This window comes from Chiloscyllium plagiosum, chromosome 40, assembly GCF_004010195.1.
Source record: "Chiloscyllium plagiosum isolate BGI_BamShark_2017 chromosome 40, ASM401019v2, whole genome shotgun sequence".
NCBI classification, from domain to species: domain Eukaryota; kingdom Metazoa; phylum Chordata; class Chondrichthyes; order Orectolobiformes; family Hemiscylliidae; genus Chiloscyllium; species Chiloscyllium plagiosum.
Genome location: NC_057749.1, coordinates 16265130 through 16280807, shown reverse-complemented (window position 1 = coordinate 16280807; position 15678 = coordinate 16265130). Strand labels below are relative to the sequence as shown.

General features: G+C 42.7%; 1 protein-coding gene across 1 annotated transcript in view; it reads left to right on the top strand.

The window, feature by feature from the left end:
* Positions 1 to 4850: 4850 nt before the first annotated feature.
* LOC122542427 (stereocilin) overlaps positions 4851 to 15678 on the top strand; it is a 52695-nt gene continuing 41867 nt past the window's right edge. Inside the window, exons 1-5 of the mRNA XM_043680119.1 lie at positions 4851 to 4911; positions 5308 to 6387; positions 7344 to 7368; positions 9003 to 10857; positions 14033 to 14095. Of these exons, the coding sequence (XP_043536054.1) occupies positions 4851 to 4911; positions 5308 to 6387; positions 7344 to 7368; positions 9003 to 10857; positions 14033 to 14095 (3084 nt within the window). The remainder of the gene's footprint in view (positions 4912 to 5307; positions 6388 to 7343; positions 7369 to 9002; positions 10858 to 14032; positions 14096 to 15678) is intronic.

The window sequence follows — 15678 nt, the reverse complement described above, 5'->3', positions numbered from 1 at the left end:
AGGTCATTTATAAAAATGTCAAACAGCAATGGTCCCAAAACAGATCCTTGCGGAACACCGCTAGTGACGGCACTCCATGAAGAAACTTTGCCATCAACTACTACCCTCTGTCTTCTTCCATCCAGCCAATTCCTAATCCAAACCTCCAACTCACCCTCAATGCCATATCTCCGTATTTTTTGCAGTAGCCTACCATGGGGAACCTTATCAAACGCCTTACTAAAATCCATATACACCACATCTACCCTCCTTAGTCACCTTCTCAAAGAAAAATTGATTTAATAGTATTGGAGCAGCTTGGCTAGATAGAGGTGTTGCACAACAGAGTCTGGATTATTGTCTAATACATTTTGTTTGATGTAAATTTATTTTTTAATTGTTGATTCATCTTCATATGTGCTTTTCAATACATGGTTTTCTGATGAACTACCATGGAGTTAATCCTCTTAACTTCCAATAGTTTTATTCGGTTAATCTTCTCGGTTGGATTTTAGCAGTCAGATACAAAAGAGTTGGGCCCAAATATACAATCCACTTGATCAAGGCGCAGCTGTTTAAGCAGTCATTTCGAACTCTTATCAATGCTCATTTTATTAGGGCAAAAGTCTCCAACTCCGAAGGAAACACCTTACAGACATCCTGCAACTCTAATGTGTGATGGGTGTACTCTGGTTTTCTACGTTCCACTGTTGCCCAAACTAACACTCCCACTGCTCACAGCATGCTTCATGTGACATTGAGTCTCTGTTTCTCCCTACCAGTAAATCTGTTCCCTATAGACAGCCCCATTATTGTTAGCCCAACAAGATTCCAAACTTCCATTCTAATTTCTAAATGGTTGTAAAATGTTGCTCATTGTTGATCATAGAGAGGTAAAGGAGCATATGTTAGTTTAGATATTGATATATTATAAATGTAAGATAAAAGGAACAGTTTTTAACAAAGATTTAAAGGGTGTCTTAAATATTTAGCCAACTTAATTGCTGCTGTTTAATGGTCATCTGGGACAAGTTAAAAGCTTGCTTCTTTGAGAGTAATCATTTGGCAATGTCTGCAGCTGACAGCTTTTCAGCATATCATTATCCAAAGCCATCTGATCTCGGTAATGTAAGTGAAAAGCACCCAGATCTTGTTTAGTTTTCCTTCTTTGAGCTGTAATGTGAATCGATTAAAGCTGTTTTGTGGCATACTGGTGTGTGTGTGTCTCCTTTCAGTTAGCTGTGTATTTCCTTTTTAAAATCCACATTTTTAATCAGAGATTGGAATTCAATCTTGTTGGCAGCAGCATAGAAAGCTGTAATGTATCTGACTGAGGCAGAGAGGCAAAGCCCATCCAATGATATCTTCCTTCATGTCTTGTGAATGCAAGTTTATTTAAACCCTGCCCCAAAGCAATCAGCCAAATTTTCTTGGTGTTGGTAACAATGCAACTGTTATGTTGCTAAACTGAGTAACAATGTATGAACTAGGTGCAGGAGTTGGCAATTTAACTCCAAAGCCTGCTCTGCCATTTGATATGACGATGGTTGGTCTTCTCTTTCCTACATACTCTTAACCCTTCAACACATTGCTAGAATTCAAATTATTGTCACACACTCAAGTACAGGGATATAGTGAAAAGGTTGCAATGTCATTCACAGCACCATCTTAGGACAGCTACAAAATCTTTGGTAAAAATTAGAAAAATACATCTGTTAAAAGTTTGATGTAAAGTAGTAAATTAGTCTTTTAGCCATGGGCTCCACACTCGGCTCAATCTCTTGATCACTCTGCTCTGTGCTACTGTCTCACCATCTGCTTCACCACAGCTGCCAGAGTTCAGCTCTAGTGCTGCTGTGGCCTCCCCAACCACTTCCATTATGCCACTGACTGCCAGAGTCCTGCTCTGTGTCACCTGCTTTTGCTGGCTCAATGACTAAGCTCCCTCCAGTAGAGAAACAGAAAAAAAAACCTAAAAGGACAGAAGAAAATTAATTGAAGTGATGAACTCTGGCACAGCAGCCTTACTCTGCTGTCATCTTGGACTTGGTTACTAATTTAAAAATCTGTCTCTCTCTTAAATTTACTCAATGTCCCAGCATCCACCACACTGTGGGAGTGAATTCCACAGATTCATGACCTTTTGAGAAAATTAATTTCTCCTCATCTCTGCTTTAAATCTGCTACCCCTTATCATAAAGCTATGACTCCTACTATCTCCCACGTGAGAAAACCACCTCTACATCTACTTTGTCAATTGCCTTTAGCATCTTGTGTTTGAATTAAACCTGAGGATCAGTGACTGTTATGTGGTATTTCTGGTGCTGGTAGCAAAAAAGCAGTGCTGGAAGGACATCATGGTGGCATCAAGGAGGGGGTTAGTAGTGAGAGATGCAACTCTGTTGGTGAGTCCAATAATGGTGGGGAAAAATTGCCCAGTGGTGAAAATTGGTGCCTGAATAGCAGCAACTTCAACTTTGGTTGGGGCAGGTGTAGGTGACAGTGAAGCCCACTTCTCCCCCCACACACACACCCCTCCCACACCCTATGTAAGGGGACCAAAATTGTATGCAATACCCCTAGTTATTTACACTGTCCTGACTTGCATAGATACCAGCCACTTCATTGTCACTGAAGCAACATCTTGGAGCTCTCTCCTTTAATAGTACCATGGGTGCACCTGCATCTCTGGGGCTACAACAAGTCAAGAAAGTAATTCATCATCACCACCCCCTCAAGGGCAGCAAATGATGGCCGTTTCAGTGACACCCCCAAGTTTAAAACAAGGATGCTAACACACTAAACTCTTTTGAAGAAGCAGGAAGTTTCTGATAATATAAAATTATTTTGGTTAATAACCAGGTTTTCTTTCTCCATTTATCTACCCAAAAGTTGTTTTTTGGCAGACAGGAATGTCAATTTGCCATTATCTGTTTTGAAGTCAGCAAGACGAGTTGCCATCGTAGCTTAGTTACATTCATTGAATTGGATAATGAATAAGTTGGGTTTTAGATTCCTCATCTGTTGTTACTGGAGCCAGGTAGCCTTGTACGTTGACTAGTTCCTTTTGCATTATTGATCCAGGGATAATTCACTGCATTGTGCCTTGTACCTAGAAGTCTGGGATTATAAAATGATGAAGCTTGAGGGGCCTTTTAGTCAAATGTTCACAGACTGAAAATCTCAAGGGAATGATTTGGTGTGAGGTCTAAATTTAAAATTGTATTTTTAAATCCCAACAATGGGACTGGCTGCATTGATTAACCACAATCACTGTCATGAATGACATGTCTCTGAGTTTGGATTTTACTCTTTTTCGGATGAAAAGTCGATCAATAATCTCCTCTCTCACTCTGTGCAAATCACTCCTCAATGTTCTTGGATTAACAGTAGTTGGAAGAGAAAATCGCTCCTGCTCACTATACTTCCTGGTGAATTCACACACTGAGCAAGGCAAGTGACACTTGACTATAATGCACCACTTGATCGAAAAGCTCAGTGATGCACCTCGGCCAGTCCATGCTTGATGATCGAGTTGAAAACAACATGCCAGAAGACACTTTAGTGTGGAGACAGCACCTCCAAGGAAAGAAGTAAGGATAAATTGAACAGCGAGAAAAGAACAATTCAATTTAAATGTTGCTGACAGTAATTGTGTCTCATTGTGTCCCCTGAAAGTGGATGTGTGAAGTCTGACCTGAGCTGAAGCAACCTAATCCAAAAGGAGTTGTGGGCTCCCCTCAATATGAGATTCAGAGACAACCCTTTGATCATAGGGGAAACCATGAGTTTTCACTGAAGCTTTCAGGGATGATGTAGGACATTCTGTGTTTTAATATTCAAGGCTGCCCTACTTTGATGAATGTAAGAAAAGAGACTGTAAGTACAGACCACCTAGTTATGTTAATGCTAATGTTTTGTCATATCCATGTTAATTCAACATGTGTTATCTGTTTTTTTTCGTGCTGTGTAACACTTCAGGCTTTCCAGCGTGAGTAACCTGACTGTTGTGTTATGAAGTCAGGCTCACCTTTGAGGTAAAATGCTGGAAATATTGATCGTTGTTTCAGCGTAGTGAACCTTTGTCATAACTTATTGAGTTTTGAGGTGCTAGTTCCAATTTCAGTCTATGAGCATTACCAGGTCTTGTTTAGGCTGGCTGTATGTGTATCAGAGGGTGTCATTCCTACAATATCAAGTGGGCTATCTATCTCTACTGATGAAACACATTCCTCAACAATTCATCCGCTGCAGTCATTGACCTTCCTTCCCAAATGCCATGTTAAGAATCTCCAATATTCCCTTCTCCATTAAAGTGGGTTCAAGTGAGGCTGTGCGTGATAGGGTGAATCAGCAAAGCTGAGTTGGCAGCTTTTTTTTCAAACCTCTCCAAATGTTTATTTATCTGTAACTTAACAGGAGAGATGGAACACAGGTTACTGACTCACTGCCAGCCAATTTATGCCGAAATCCCTTCTGACAATATCTCATCTGCGACTGAAACCCTGTTCAGGCTCATTTCCCATTTTGAATGTTGGCACCTTCAGAAGCCCTTTCATTCCAATCCATTGGAACGATCCCAGAATTTAGCAAGAGGCTCACTCAACAGAGCCTCTGTTTCTTAGGCAATTCATCCCAAATAAAATCATCAGTCCTGATTATTTTGGCTTGAAGTGCTTTATTTAACGTGTTGTCCTGCACCTGAGTGTGCATGCATCTAGTATGACAACCCTAGATCATTAAGTAGGTATACTGTTTCTCTGCAGCTGCCGAACAGAAGGACACAGCTGAAAGATCAAGATCGGAGCTGGGATGATGTGAAACCTGTGGATTGAGGGCAGAATCCCCCTGGAATGGGGATAGGAGGAACAATGGCAGCTATATTGTCCCTTGTAGTCGCCTTTATGTTGCTGGTGAGCCCACCCAGTACAGGTAAGAGTTTGTGACTCAATGACTTAACCTGATCCAGCAAAGTACAATATATACAGGCTGTTGGGATTTGAAATAACAATGTACATGTGTTCTTATATGTTTGTATATGTTCTCATGTTGTACACAAGTGTGTATTTTGTTTTTAAACAAGTGAAATTTTGTGGCGCAGCTCTGTTTAACTGTTAGTGGTCCCTAATGGGATCATCATTCAGAAAACAGAAGGTGGTAAAACTGGAGTGGGACAGTTATAATCATGTCGAGTATTGAATTGTCCTTTGAAGATTGGGCTACTTTGTCAAGTTAAGGATGACCAATTGGAAGTTGAAAGTGGGACGAAATGTTCACTTTGTTTTTCACTAAGTGTTCGCTGCTGAATGTTGAACTTTAAACTTGCAGGTAACAAGATGAACTTGTACGTGGAAGTGTTAAAGGATCTCACACGTTTATTAGGAGGAGGAAATACGGAAGGGAGAATGGAATCGATCGCTGTCCATGGGAGAGCTGGTATCAAAAGTTCCCAAAACATCCATGCTGTCATCTCCAGACTGATTGGAGGTTTCAGAACCTTGAGCACTTTACGTCAAAATAATCTGCCTGCTTTCCCTACCAAACGTACGCTGGATAGAAAGAGATTCTCTGCATTTCTGTATAACATCTCGTTATACTTGCAAAACAACAATCTCCAAGATCCAGCAGATGAAAACGTCATGTTGAATGGTCTTGACCTTGGCGAGCTGGAGGTTGACCCTCCACCCAGGGCCTTGCTGGAACTGAAGGACCTCTTCGTGTCATTGAGGGCCAGCAGGGACCTGGACAGTCTCATCGAGTTCCTGCAAATTATCTTGGATTTTATCACAGAGCATCACCTTTTCAGTTGGCTTTTCCAAAAGCAGAACTGGGAGAGCCTTATTGGTCTGATTGAGACAGTTTTCCAAACATTATTAAATGGGACTTATGAACAAGCCAGTGCTGGCATTCAGGAGCTAATGTGTTCACTAATGGGACAGGGTGACTGTGCCATTGAAATGGAGTGGCTCAAAAGTCTAGGCAATTTACTTGACCTGACCAACTGGAAGCCAGTAGTCAACCTCCAGTCCCATGGTCCACCACATAGGACTGAAAGATGGAACAGGTCTCCAGAGACCGGGAGCAGTAAGACTCCTGGCCCACAAAGCTTAAACTCAGCACAGAGTGTCAACAGCATGCACAGTCTCCTTCAGATTCTTTCCAAGCCCAGTGGCAGGAGGAGTGGGTCAGAAGGGCTACTTTCAGCCAATCAATCACAATCGATGTGGAGTGAGGACGTCCTGTGGGATGGCCTGGAAGAACTCAAACAGAACATTTTACAAAAGGTCGGGACATCCGTCTACACGAACTTTAAAAGGCAAGTGTCACGAATGACAGGTTCTCTGGCACAGGAAGTCACGTCTGTTATTGGAATGCCTCGAGCAGACCATGATGGGAAATGTTCTGTCGGTGAGTGACATGTCAGCAGAACTGGTGTTGTCATAGAATGCACACAGTCAGCTCTGAGCATATTCTGTTATTCTGTCTCCAGTTCCCTTTCTCGACAACTCACTCCTTGCCTCAATAGTCCCTTGTGAAAAAATATTCTGTGTCCTAATATTCAGAAACATTTCTCTAACTTTCCTCATCCCTTCACTGATGAAAGAAGGACCTGTATCTGTCAATCATCTCTCATGACCATTTCAACCTGTGATTCAGAAAAGTAGTTTTGATGAAGGGCCCTAAAACGTCAACCTTTTTTCTCTCTCCACAGATGCTGCCAAATCTACTGAGTTTCTCCACTTTCCGTTTTAAAGTTTAAATACCCACACTGTTGTAATAGAGGAAGCATGTCAGCCAGTTTCCACACAGCAAGATCCCATAAATGTGGGAAAAATAATCTGTTTTTGTGGCGCTGCTTGAATGATAAATTTAGGCCCAAGCACTGGGGAAAGCTCTCTTGCTTTTTGTAGTAACGTCATTGAGTGTTCTATATCCACTGAGTCAGGTCCTCCGTGTTATGCCCATTTGAAAGATAGCACCTCTGGCATTGCCTAACTCCCTCATACTGTGTTGTGAGTATTGGTCTGGATTAGAGGCAGGCTCTAATTTTCCTAAATTTATGTCTCCTTGCCGCTGGTTCACTTAATAGTAGGAATAGTTTATTATTGTTTGGCTTCTCTGATCGCGAGTAACCTCAACTCAATCCCACCTTTCTGACCCCACCGTTTTGATCTGCGCTTTGTAACTGTAATTTCTCATTCCCAGTACAATTCAAGGGAGTCCTTGTTGTCTCCTTTGCTCTGATGTTCTCCCTATATCCAAATGTGAGGTTTCAAAAAAATCTTAGCCATTGTACATTTGAATATTTCATGATCTGGACAAGCACTGCAACTAAAGCTTCAAATTTCTTGCTTCCTTTACAGGAGATCTAAGACAGCTTCTTTTATGGTAAGGTTTCTTCTTACGCTCTGTTTAGTATTTTAAAACAACCGCACAAACCTGACCTGAAAGTTCTCCAGCTACCTGTAACATACTTAAATGTTCCACAGCAACTCTGAATCTGAAGATAGAAACATGGGATTCACTGAAGTGAGAAGTTTGAAACATAAAATGGCAAACCACAAGGATCTCACTCTTTATTCCAGACCTGATGGGTTATATGGCCACAATCATATATCTCTGCTTCACTATCAGTCACGAACCCTGTTACATTCAATAGCCCTTGCAGTCTCTGATTCTATCTGTAACCACTCATGCCTTCAAGAACCTCCTTGAAACCTGCCTTCCTTAGCAGCTCCACACACCTTCCCCACAGTGACCCCCACATTTCTTGGGGCAAAAAGCCTTGGGATGTTTCATTAAATGAAGGTTGTTGCATTACCTCCAGTAATGACCTTCAGGGAAGGAAATCTGCTGTCTGTATGTGGTCTGGCCTACATGGGTCTCCAGACCCACAGCAATGTAGTTGACTCTTTAATTGCCCTCTGAAATAACTACTCAAGTTCAACTGCAATTAGGGATGAACAACAAATGTCAGGGACACCCACAACCCACAAAAGAACAAAGAGAAAAAGGTGGTAGCAGTTCAGTCAGACATCAGCCTTTCACAGGCTGACTGGAGAAAACACCAAGTTTCAATAAAATATTCCTGTCCCTGGCTAGGAAATGATTTCAGGGTGTGTTGACTCGCAGCCTCAACCAGTGGCTCAGAAGAAGTAAGTAAACTCCATGAGCAGATCAACTGCTCATTTGGCCTGGATCCAATGCCAATTTGTGATTGCTTGTGTGTTGAGATTTAGTAGATTTTTTTGGTTGGTATTTTAAGCTTGGAGTTGCTAAATATCTATATTTGCCAATGTCCTGGAAGATTTGTTGTTCTTCTTCCATTAACATTTGCTTGTGAATATTAATGACCAGTAGAGTGTTCATTTTGTTCTTGTATTCCTCTATTTCCATTGTGGCCACACCATTCACACCTTCCATTCTTTCATAGAGTCATACAGTGTAGAAGCAAACCCAACCAATCCATACCAAACATAACCCCAAACTAAACTAACCCCACCTGCCTGCTCCTGGCTCATACGCCTCCAAACCTTTCCTGTATCTTTTAAACATAGTTGTGCCCACATCCACCACTTCCTCAGGAAGTTAATTTCACATGGGAACCACCCTCTGTGTAAAACGTTTGCCCCTCATGTCTTTTTAAAATATTTCTCCTCTCAGCTTAAAAATTAGTCCCATTGTCCAGAAATTCCCCCGTCCTAGGGAACAGACAACTACCATTAACCCTATTCATACCCCTCACTATTTAATAAACTTCGATAAGGTCACCTCTCGACCTCTTACGCTCCAGTGAAAAAAGTCCAAGCCAATCCAGCCTTTCTTTATAACTCAAACCTTTCAAATTGGCAACATCCTGGTAAATCTCTTCTGAACCCTCTCCAGCTTAATAACATTCTTCCTGTAACAGGGTGACCTGATGCTGACCCATAGATGAACCCATTGTAAAAATGCCCCAGTGTGTTCCTCTTGGAGTGTTAGGACCTAGATCCTAGCTTGTTTTTGTTTTGTTTCAAATGCAGGGGGATCAGAAATAACATCTCCTGGAATATTCCGATACTGGGATTCAGCTCTCAAGGAGTTTTGACCGAGACACCTTTTTTAGCCTGTAGCCGCCTGAGTGACAAAGTCCGAGACATGCGAAGAAATTCCCATACAGTGTCCAAACGATCTGGGGAAACTGTTAAAGGTGACCATGACTTTCCTTACACCGGAACTTTGGAGGCTGCCTGTAACGACTCCATGCCCAGACTCCCAGGGATCTCCAACTTCACCATCTATCTCTACTGCAACCTCTTCAACCAGACCACAGCCGTAAGCCAGGCCCCACCAGACCTCCGGGCTGCCTGCTCAGATGCTGCCTGGTACTTCTCCGCAGTTCAGGAGGATCTTTACTGGGTTCAGGTCTGCCGCCAGTTTTACACCTCGGAGTTCAACTCCACTGTCTGCAGCAACGTCTCCCTGTTGAGCCGGCAAGACTTCAACCAGCTCTGTGCCAGGCTGCAGAGCGGGTCAAGGAAACATGGCACCTCTGCCAGGAATTGCGGCAGATTGTCAACCAGAGTGAGTGTAAGCTCAGAGGAGATCCAGGCCTGTCTGCTGGCCAAAGGTGCAGATTATATCCACAGACTTTGTTCGAATGACACTTTCCTGACCAGTGTGGTTGGTGACAAGAGGCTGATCATGAATCTTTGCAGACAGCGAAATGGACTGAAAATGGAAGCCATCTCTTTAATCATGGGTGATCAGAGTGGGACTGATTTTGTCAACTACCTTTGCTCCCAAATGAGATCCTTGAAGAATCTCAGTGTGGTTGAGCCCTGGATTATCCCAGTCTGTTCATGGCTCACTACTAACTCTGAAGAAATAAACATTGTCAATAGCGAATGTCACTATATATTTCAGAATTCCAGTATAGAAAAGACTTTGATTCAGGAGTGCATCCTTCACCTGGGTGTTGAGTATATCAGGGAGCTCTGCTTCAACAGGACGTTCCTGAAGGATCTGTCAGGAGCTGGTGCCTGGAGCAGCCTCGTCTGTGCGCACACCATCAGGAGCTTAGAGGGCCTGCAGCTTTCAACCAGCAAGTGTCACCGAGGGTTTAAAGTTCCAAATGCCACCATCATCGATTTGCAGGAGTGCACCTTAATGAGGGGAACAACTCTCATCCACGATATCTGTGCCAATGGAACATCTTTGAAAGTTGAGTGGACCGTGTCCTGGTTGATTCGTTTTTGCAACCTTTTTGATGAATTGAAGAGAGCACTGAATTCTTTACCTGTTGAAAGCCTTCCATTAAAATGTGATTACAAGACATGGTCATACGAGATGTTGATCAATGGCAGCCTTCTAGCAAGTTGTAAAGCCCAGGACAGCGAAGGTTTAAAGCAAATAATTTGCCAGAATGCCACTCTTTATGACATAATGTCACAGCTGCACCCTTGGGTCTTAAATTACTGTGTGGCCTCCAAAGAACCACAAGATGAGGAGTGTTTTGTAGGCCACTGGCTCGACAAACTTCCAATAGCCTTGAACCTCAACACAACTCAGCTGTGTCAAAATCCAACCGCTTTCCTGACTGACCTCCTCGATCGTCTCAACCAGTGTGATGACCAGGCCTTCAGCTGGATTTCCAACGCCAACTATATTCTCCAAGTCTTCAACTACATCCTGGACTTATCCAGCCTCAATCATAGGGAGAAGGAAGTACAAGAGGTTTTGAGTGAGGCCATTCTTCTCTCCAGCTTAATGGACAATGATTCTTTCTGGGAAGCCTTCAATCCCAATGCTTCCATCAGTATTTTACAGACTATTGACAGCTACTTAAAGGAAGAGACTGACAGAGCCCTTAAAAATGACCTTCTCAACTGCTTCAGTGTAAGCAATAGGGATATCAATGTGAGCACTACCTCAAAGGGGCTTTCCCTTACACTTCCTTGCTCTAAGGAGAATCATCCCAGCTCCTCTAATCTCTCCACAGCACTGAAGTCCTTCGTCAATGATAACATCCTTCTGTCGCAAATACATTATTTATGAAATTTGTTTTAAAAAATTACAGAACAGTTATCCTCACAAATAGCAGCAGTCACAAACAAAATTCAACTTGTCACAATTCACTTACTGCTCAGATATTGGTGTGGGAGAAATGGGTTTCAATTCATGGCTTATCGGGGCCGGTACAGGTGAGAGAGAGCTGTTCCCGAGGGACAGGTGGATTGGACAAGCAGGGTTGTAGATAGGGGTAGGATTAAAGGAGTGGTCAAAGACTTGGAGGATGAGTTCCATTTAGTAAACTGTGAGGTCATGCACTTTAGCAGGACGAATCAAAAGATAAGCTTTTGTTTAAATGGGAGAGAGACTCAAAATTTGCGCAGCGTGGCAGTCCCCGTGCATGAAACATGGAAAATAGCAAGAAATTAAGAATGGCATTTTGGCCTTTAATGCTAGGAGCTTGGAGTTTAAAAATAAGGAATTCTTATTACAACAGTGCAGGGTGTTGGGACCACACGTGAAGGATTAGGTACAGTTCTGGTCCCCTATATTTAAGAAAGGATGTGTGGACATTGAAGGCTGTTCAAAAGAGATTAACTAGGCTGATTCTTGTGTTGAAAGAGCTGATGTTTTGGAAATAGCTGTTCAGATTAGGCCTTTATTCATTAGAGTCTAGAAGAAATAAGGGTGAATCCACTGAAACATACAGGATTCTGAGGGTGGAGGCTTGACAGGGTCAATGTTTTTAATTTAAGGTCTTATTGGCTGATAGTTACATTCTGAGAGATGGTTGGGATGCATGTAGTAGGAATGTTGAGTCAGTCCTGAGCACCAGGCTCTCAAAAGGACAATGCAGAGGAGATTTCCCAGATTGTACCAATGACGTCTGTCCTTCAGCAGACCTGGGAAGCTGGGATTGTTCACAGCAGAAAAGGTTAAGGAGCTGTTTAATATTACAAGAGCATACAAACTGGAAGCAGGAGGAGACTGTATGGGTTTTCCCCCTTTTTACCTGCTGTTATCTGAAATAATATTTTCTCTAGCAAGAGGGTTCATAACCAAAGGATACAGATTTGACATAATTGACAAAATTGAATTATTGTGATCTGGAATCCACCATCTGCAAAGGTCATAGAAGCAAATTCAACCGTAACTTTCGAAAGGAATTGGATAATGTCTGAGATGAGGAGAATTCTTGTTTTTCCTGGAGGGTTGTGAACCTTTGGAATTCTTGACCCCACAGGGCTGTGGAAGCTCAGTCCTTATGTTTAAGGTAGAGATTGATACATTTCTGATTACCAATGACATATATGATTTTGGGGTTGGGTGGGTAACAGGCATTAAAGTGTTCAATCAGCCGTGATTGTATTGAACAGCAGGGCAGACTCGACAGACAGAGTGGCCTGTTCCTAGATATTTTCTAATCAACTGCTCGAAGATGTTATTATACACCTCTAGAGCAGATGGGACTTGAACTTGGATCTCTAGTCCAGAGGTAAGGGAACTACCACCGTGCCACAAGAGCTGCCATCTTCCCCCTGTTCCTATGTCCCTATAAATACTAAGCCTGGCAGATATGCCACAGAGGCAAGAGCAGAGGAAACAGAAGCAATTGGATCTAACTAACAAAACACTGATGCAGCCACAATGGGCTGCAAAATCTGCTGCACCGTAAGATTCTGTGAAATTCAGGCTCATAACCTTATGATCTGTCGTAGCAGCATATTGGGATATGCATGGGCTCCCCAACTTACCAACACTCATTCTTCTGAGCACTCTCTGATATGGGGAACAATAATTTTAAAGATCTGACATACACACATTTCCTGTACTTTGTAACAGCTGCTTTACGTTGTCCTGCATTGTGTTCTGACTTGAACACAAACTGACTTGCGGATAGACTCAGGAATGGGGTCAATACAGAATAAAAGACTATCTCTACATCTGTATTCAGCTTGTGGTGATGCCAACAGTAACAATAATCTTTCCCACACATTTTCAAAAAAAAAGTGAAGGATTTAGTGCAAACTGGTAAAGCTTGAAGCAATTTGTGATATTTCAGTGACCTATAATAGCCTCAGTCTATGCACTGAATAATTACATGTACATAAATGAATAGTAGATATATCTTAACAACTTGTATCACCTCACTAATTGGACCAGCTCTGTCGAACATGGAACATACAATACCTGCAGAAGAGTGCGATAAATCTCATACAATAAAGTGTTCGAATTTAGACTAGTTCAACGGATTATGGAATTGAAATTAATAATTTTCTGAGTTGTGACCCATTTACTGATGTTGCTGTTGTGTTACCTGAGTGAGTTATAAACGCACACAAAAAGGAAGAGAGATTAACATTTATATAGCATTTTTACAATCCACTTGTTGAAGTGTAGTCACTGTCGCAGGAAAAATGTGAATCAATTCAGACACAGCATGTTCCTGCAAACAGAAATATGACAAAGAGCAGATAAATTATTTTGATGATGTTGGTCAAATGTTAAATATTGGCCTCCTTTGAAATATTTCCATGCAATTGTGTGACTGTGAGAGTGCTTTAATCGCCTGTGCACGCTGCTTTAATATCCCATACACAGTTACTAACTCCTGCTCCTTCTAAAGGCATTGAATCCCACTAGGGTTTGGGGGATGTAAGTCAGCCTGCAACTCTTGTCCTGAATGTTAAAGTTTTGTCAATTACATCTGACTGTGCAATTCAACCAAGGCGGGGTGGGGGGGCTGGTGAGGGGTGTGGGGGTGGTGGTGATGGGGGAGGGCAGGGGTGCAATCAGTCTTGTCACATCTGACCTTTGCAGTGGACCCTCTTGGGATATGTGTGGTGGTGGCAGTGAGGCTTCTGCAGCCAAATAGTCTGCTCATGTTTACCATCTAGTCTCACGGCTGGAGAATGGAGTTCCAGAAGATGACCTGAACGTAAACAGTACCATGAGATGCATCAGTATCCCCTGAAAGAACAAAATCAAGGGGGAGAAGTTGCAATGACTGATTAAAGGTAAATTCTGACACAATCTTGTTCTGATTTACCTCCACCTGCAGCCAGTTCTCTGGGCCATGTTACAGAATGAGGAGGATTCACCAGCCCTGAGGGATCTTTTTCAGGTAAGAGAAACAAAGAACTTGCATTTTGACAATCCCTTTTCGCAATCTTGGGATATTTCAAAGCCTTTTACAGAAAATTGACGTCAGAAGTGTCGATGTTGTTGTAATGAGGACTTAGCTGGCAGGGAGGAGCCACACCCAGTCACCAAATAGCTCCCTCCGCTCATCTGTTTTTCTGTTGTGGATTCAGAAAGAATTATTGGCCAGGACTGGGGGGGGGAGAACACTGCTGCTCTTCAACCTCGTGTCATGAGACCTTTTATATTCATCTGATGGGGCCTCAGTTTAACATTTCACTTGAAAGACCAACCTGCAACAGTGCGGTGCTCCCTCAGTATTTGCCCCTCCAACAGTGTGGCACTCTCTCAACGCTGACCCTCCGACAGTGCAGCAGCCCCTCAGCACTGAACCTCCAACAGTGCAGTACCCCTTCAGCACTGACCCTCCAACAGTGCAGTACCCCCTCAGCACTGACCCTCTGACTGTGCGGCACCCCTTCAGCACTGACCCTCTGACAGTGTGGCACCCCCTCAGTTCAGATTGAGTGTGAGATTAATTATTTTGAGTGAACTTTATTAAATTAAAGTCTGACCTGAAGGTGAGAATGTTTGCAGCAGAAATTAGAATTGCAGAATCAATTGTTAATCAGTTCTTCAATGAAATCATTCTGTTGGGGATCTGAAAATGCTGGAGAAACTCAACAGGTCTAGCAGCATCTCTGGAGAGAGAAACAGTTAATGTTTCTAATCCAGTGAACCCTTCTTCATTCAACAAAGAATTATATCTGACTAGAAACGGGAGCTGTGTTTCCCTCTCTGCAGATGCTGCCAGACCTGCTGAGTTTCTCCAGCATTTTCAGATCTCCAATAGTATTGTTTTGTTAAAGAACTCTTTAACAGATGATTCTGCAATTCTGAGTTTCACCAGCAATTTCAGGTTTTGTTTCAGAAACAGGGGTACAGTTTAAGACACAGTTGAGAAGCATTGTTTTCTCTGAGGGGTGAGTGTCTGGGAACCGCAGTTCTGCAGAAAAGCAGTGGAGGCTGGGCCAGCAGTGGAGCTTCTGGGCGGATATTGGTATCTTCTTGACCAACCAGAGAGTCAGGGTTACAATATCAGACATTAAAGTGGAGTTCATGCTACAATCAGATCAGACTCAATAATATCAAATGACAGAGCATTCTCAAGGGCTGAATGGTCTACTCCTAACTTCGAATGCTTGTTTGTACACACCTAAATGAGAACTCCTTGGTGTTCAAACGCTCAATGAAGTATTGAATATCTGCCTGTTTCATAAGACCCCACTAGCTGATTAAAATCACCTCCAGCAGCAGCCTGTCGGATGGTCACAAACCTCACCTTTAAGGAGCTGGGAAAAACTGCGTGGTTTAAGAATAAATCAGCAGCGTGAGTTTTTGCAAGTTTCCTTGAACACCGTCACCTCTTTCAGGGGAGTCTTGGTTATTGAAGGTAGGCTCTCCCTCCCTGGTTGGAGGGTGTCCCTTCAGGGTCTCCACCTGAGTGAGCACACAGGGCCTTGATTGAGCCTCTCAGCTGACAGTAGCATTGCAACTGTGCAGCAC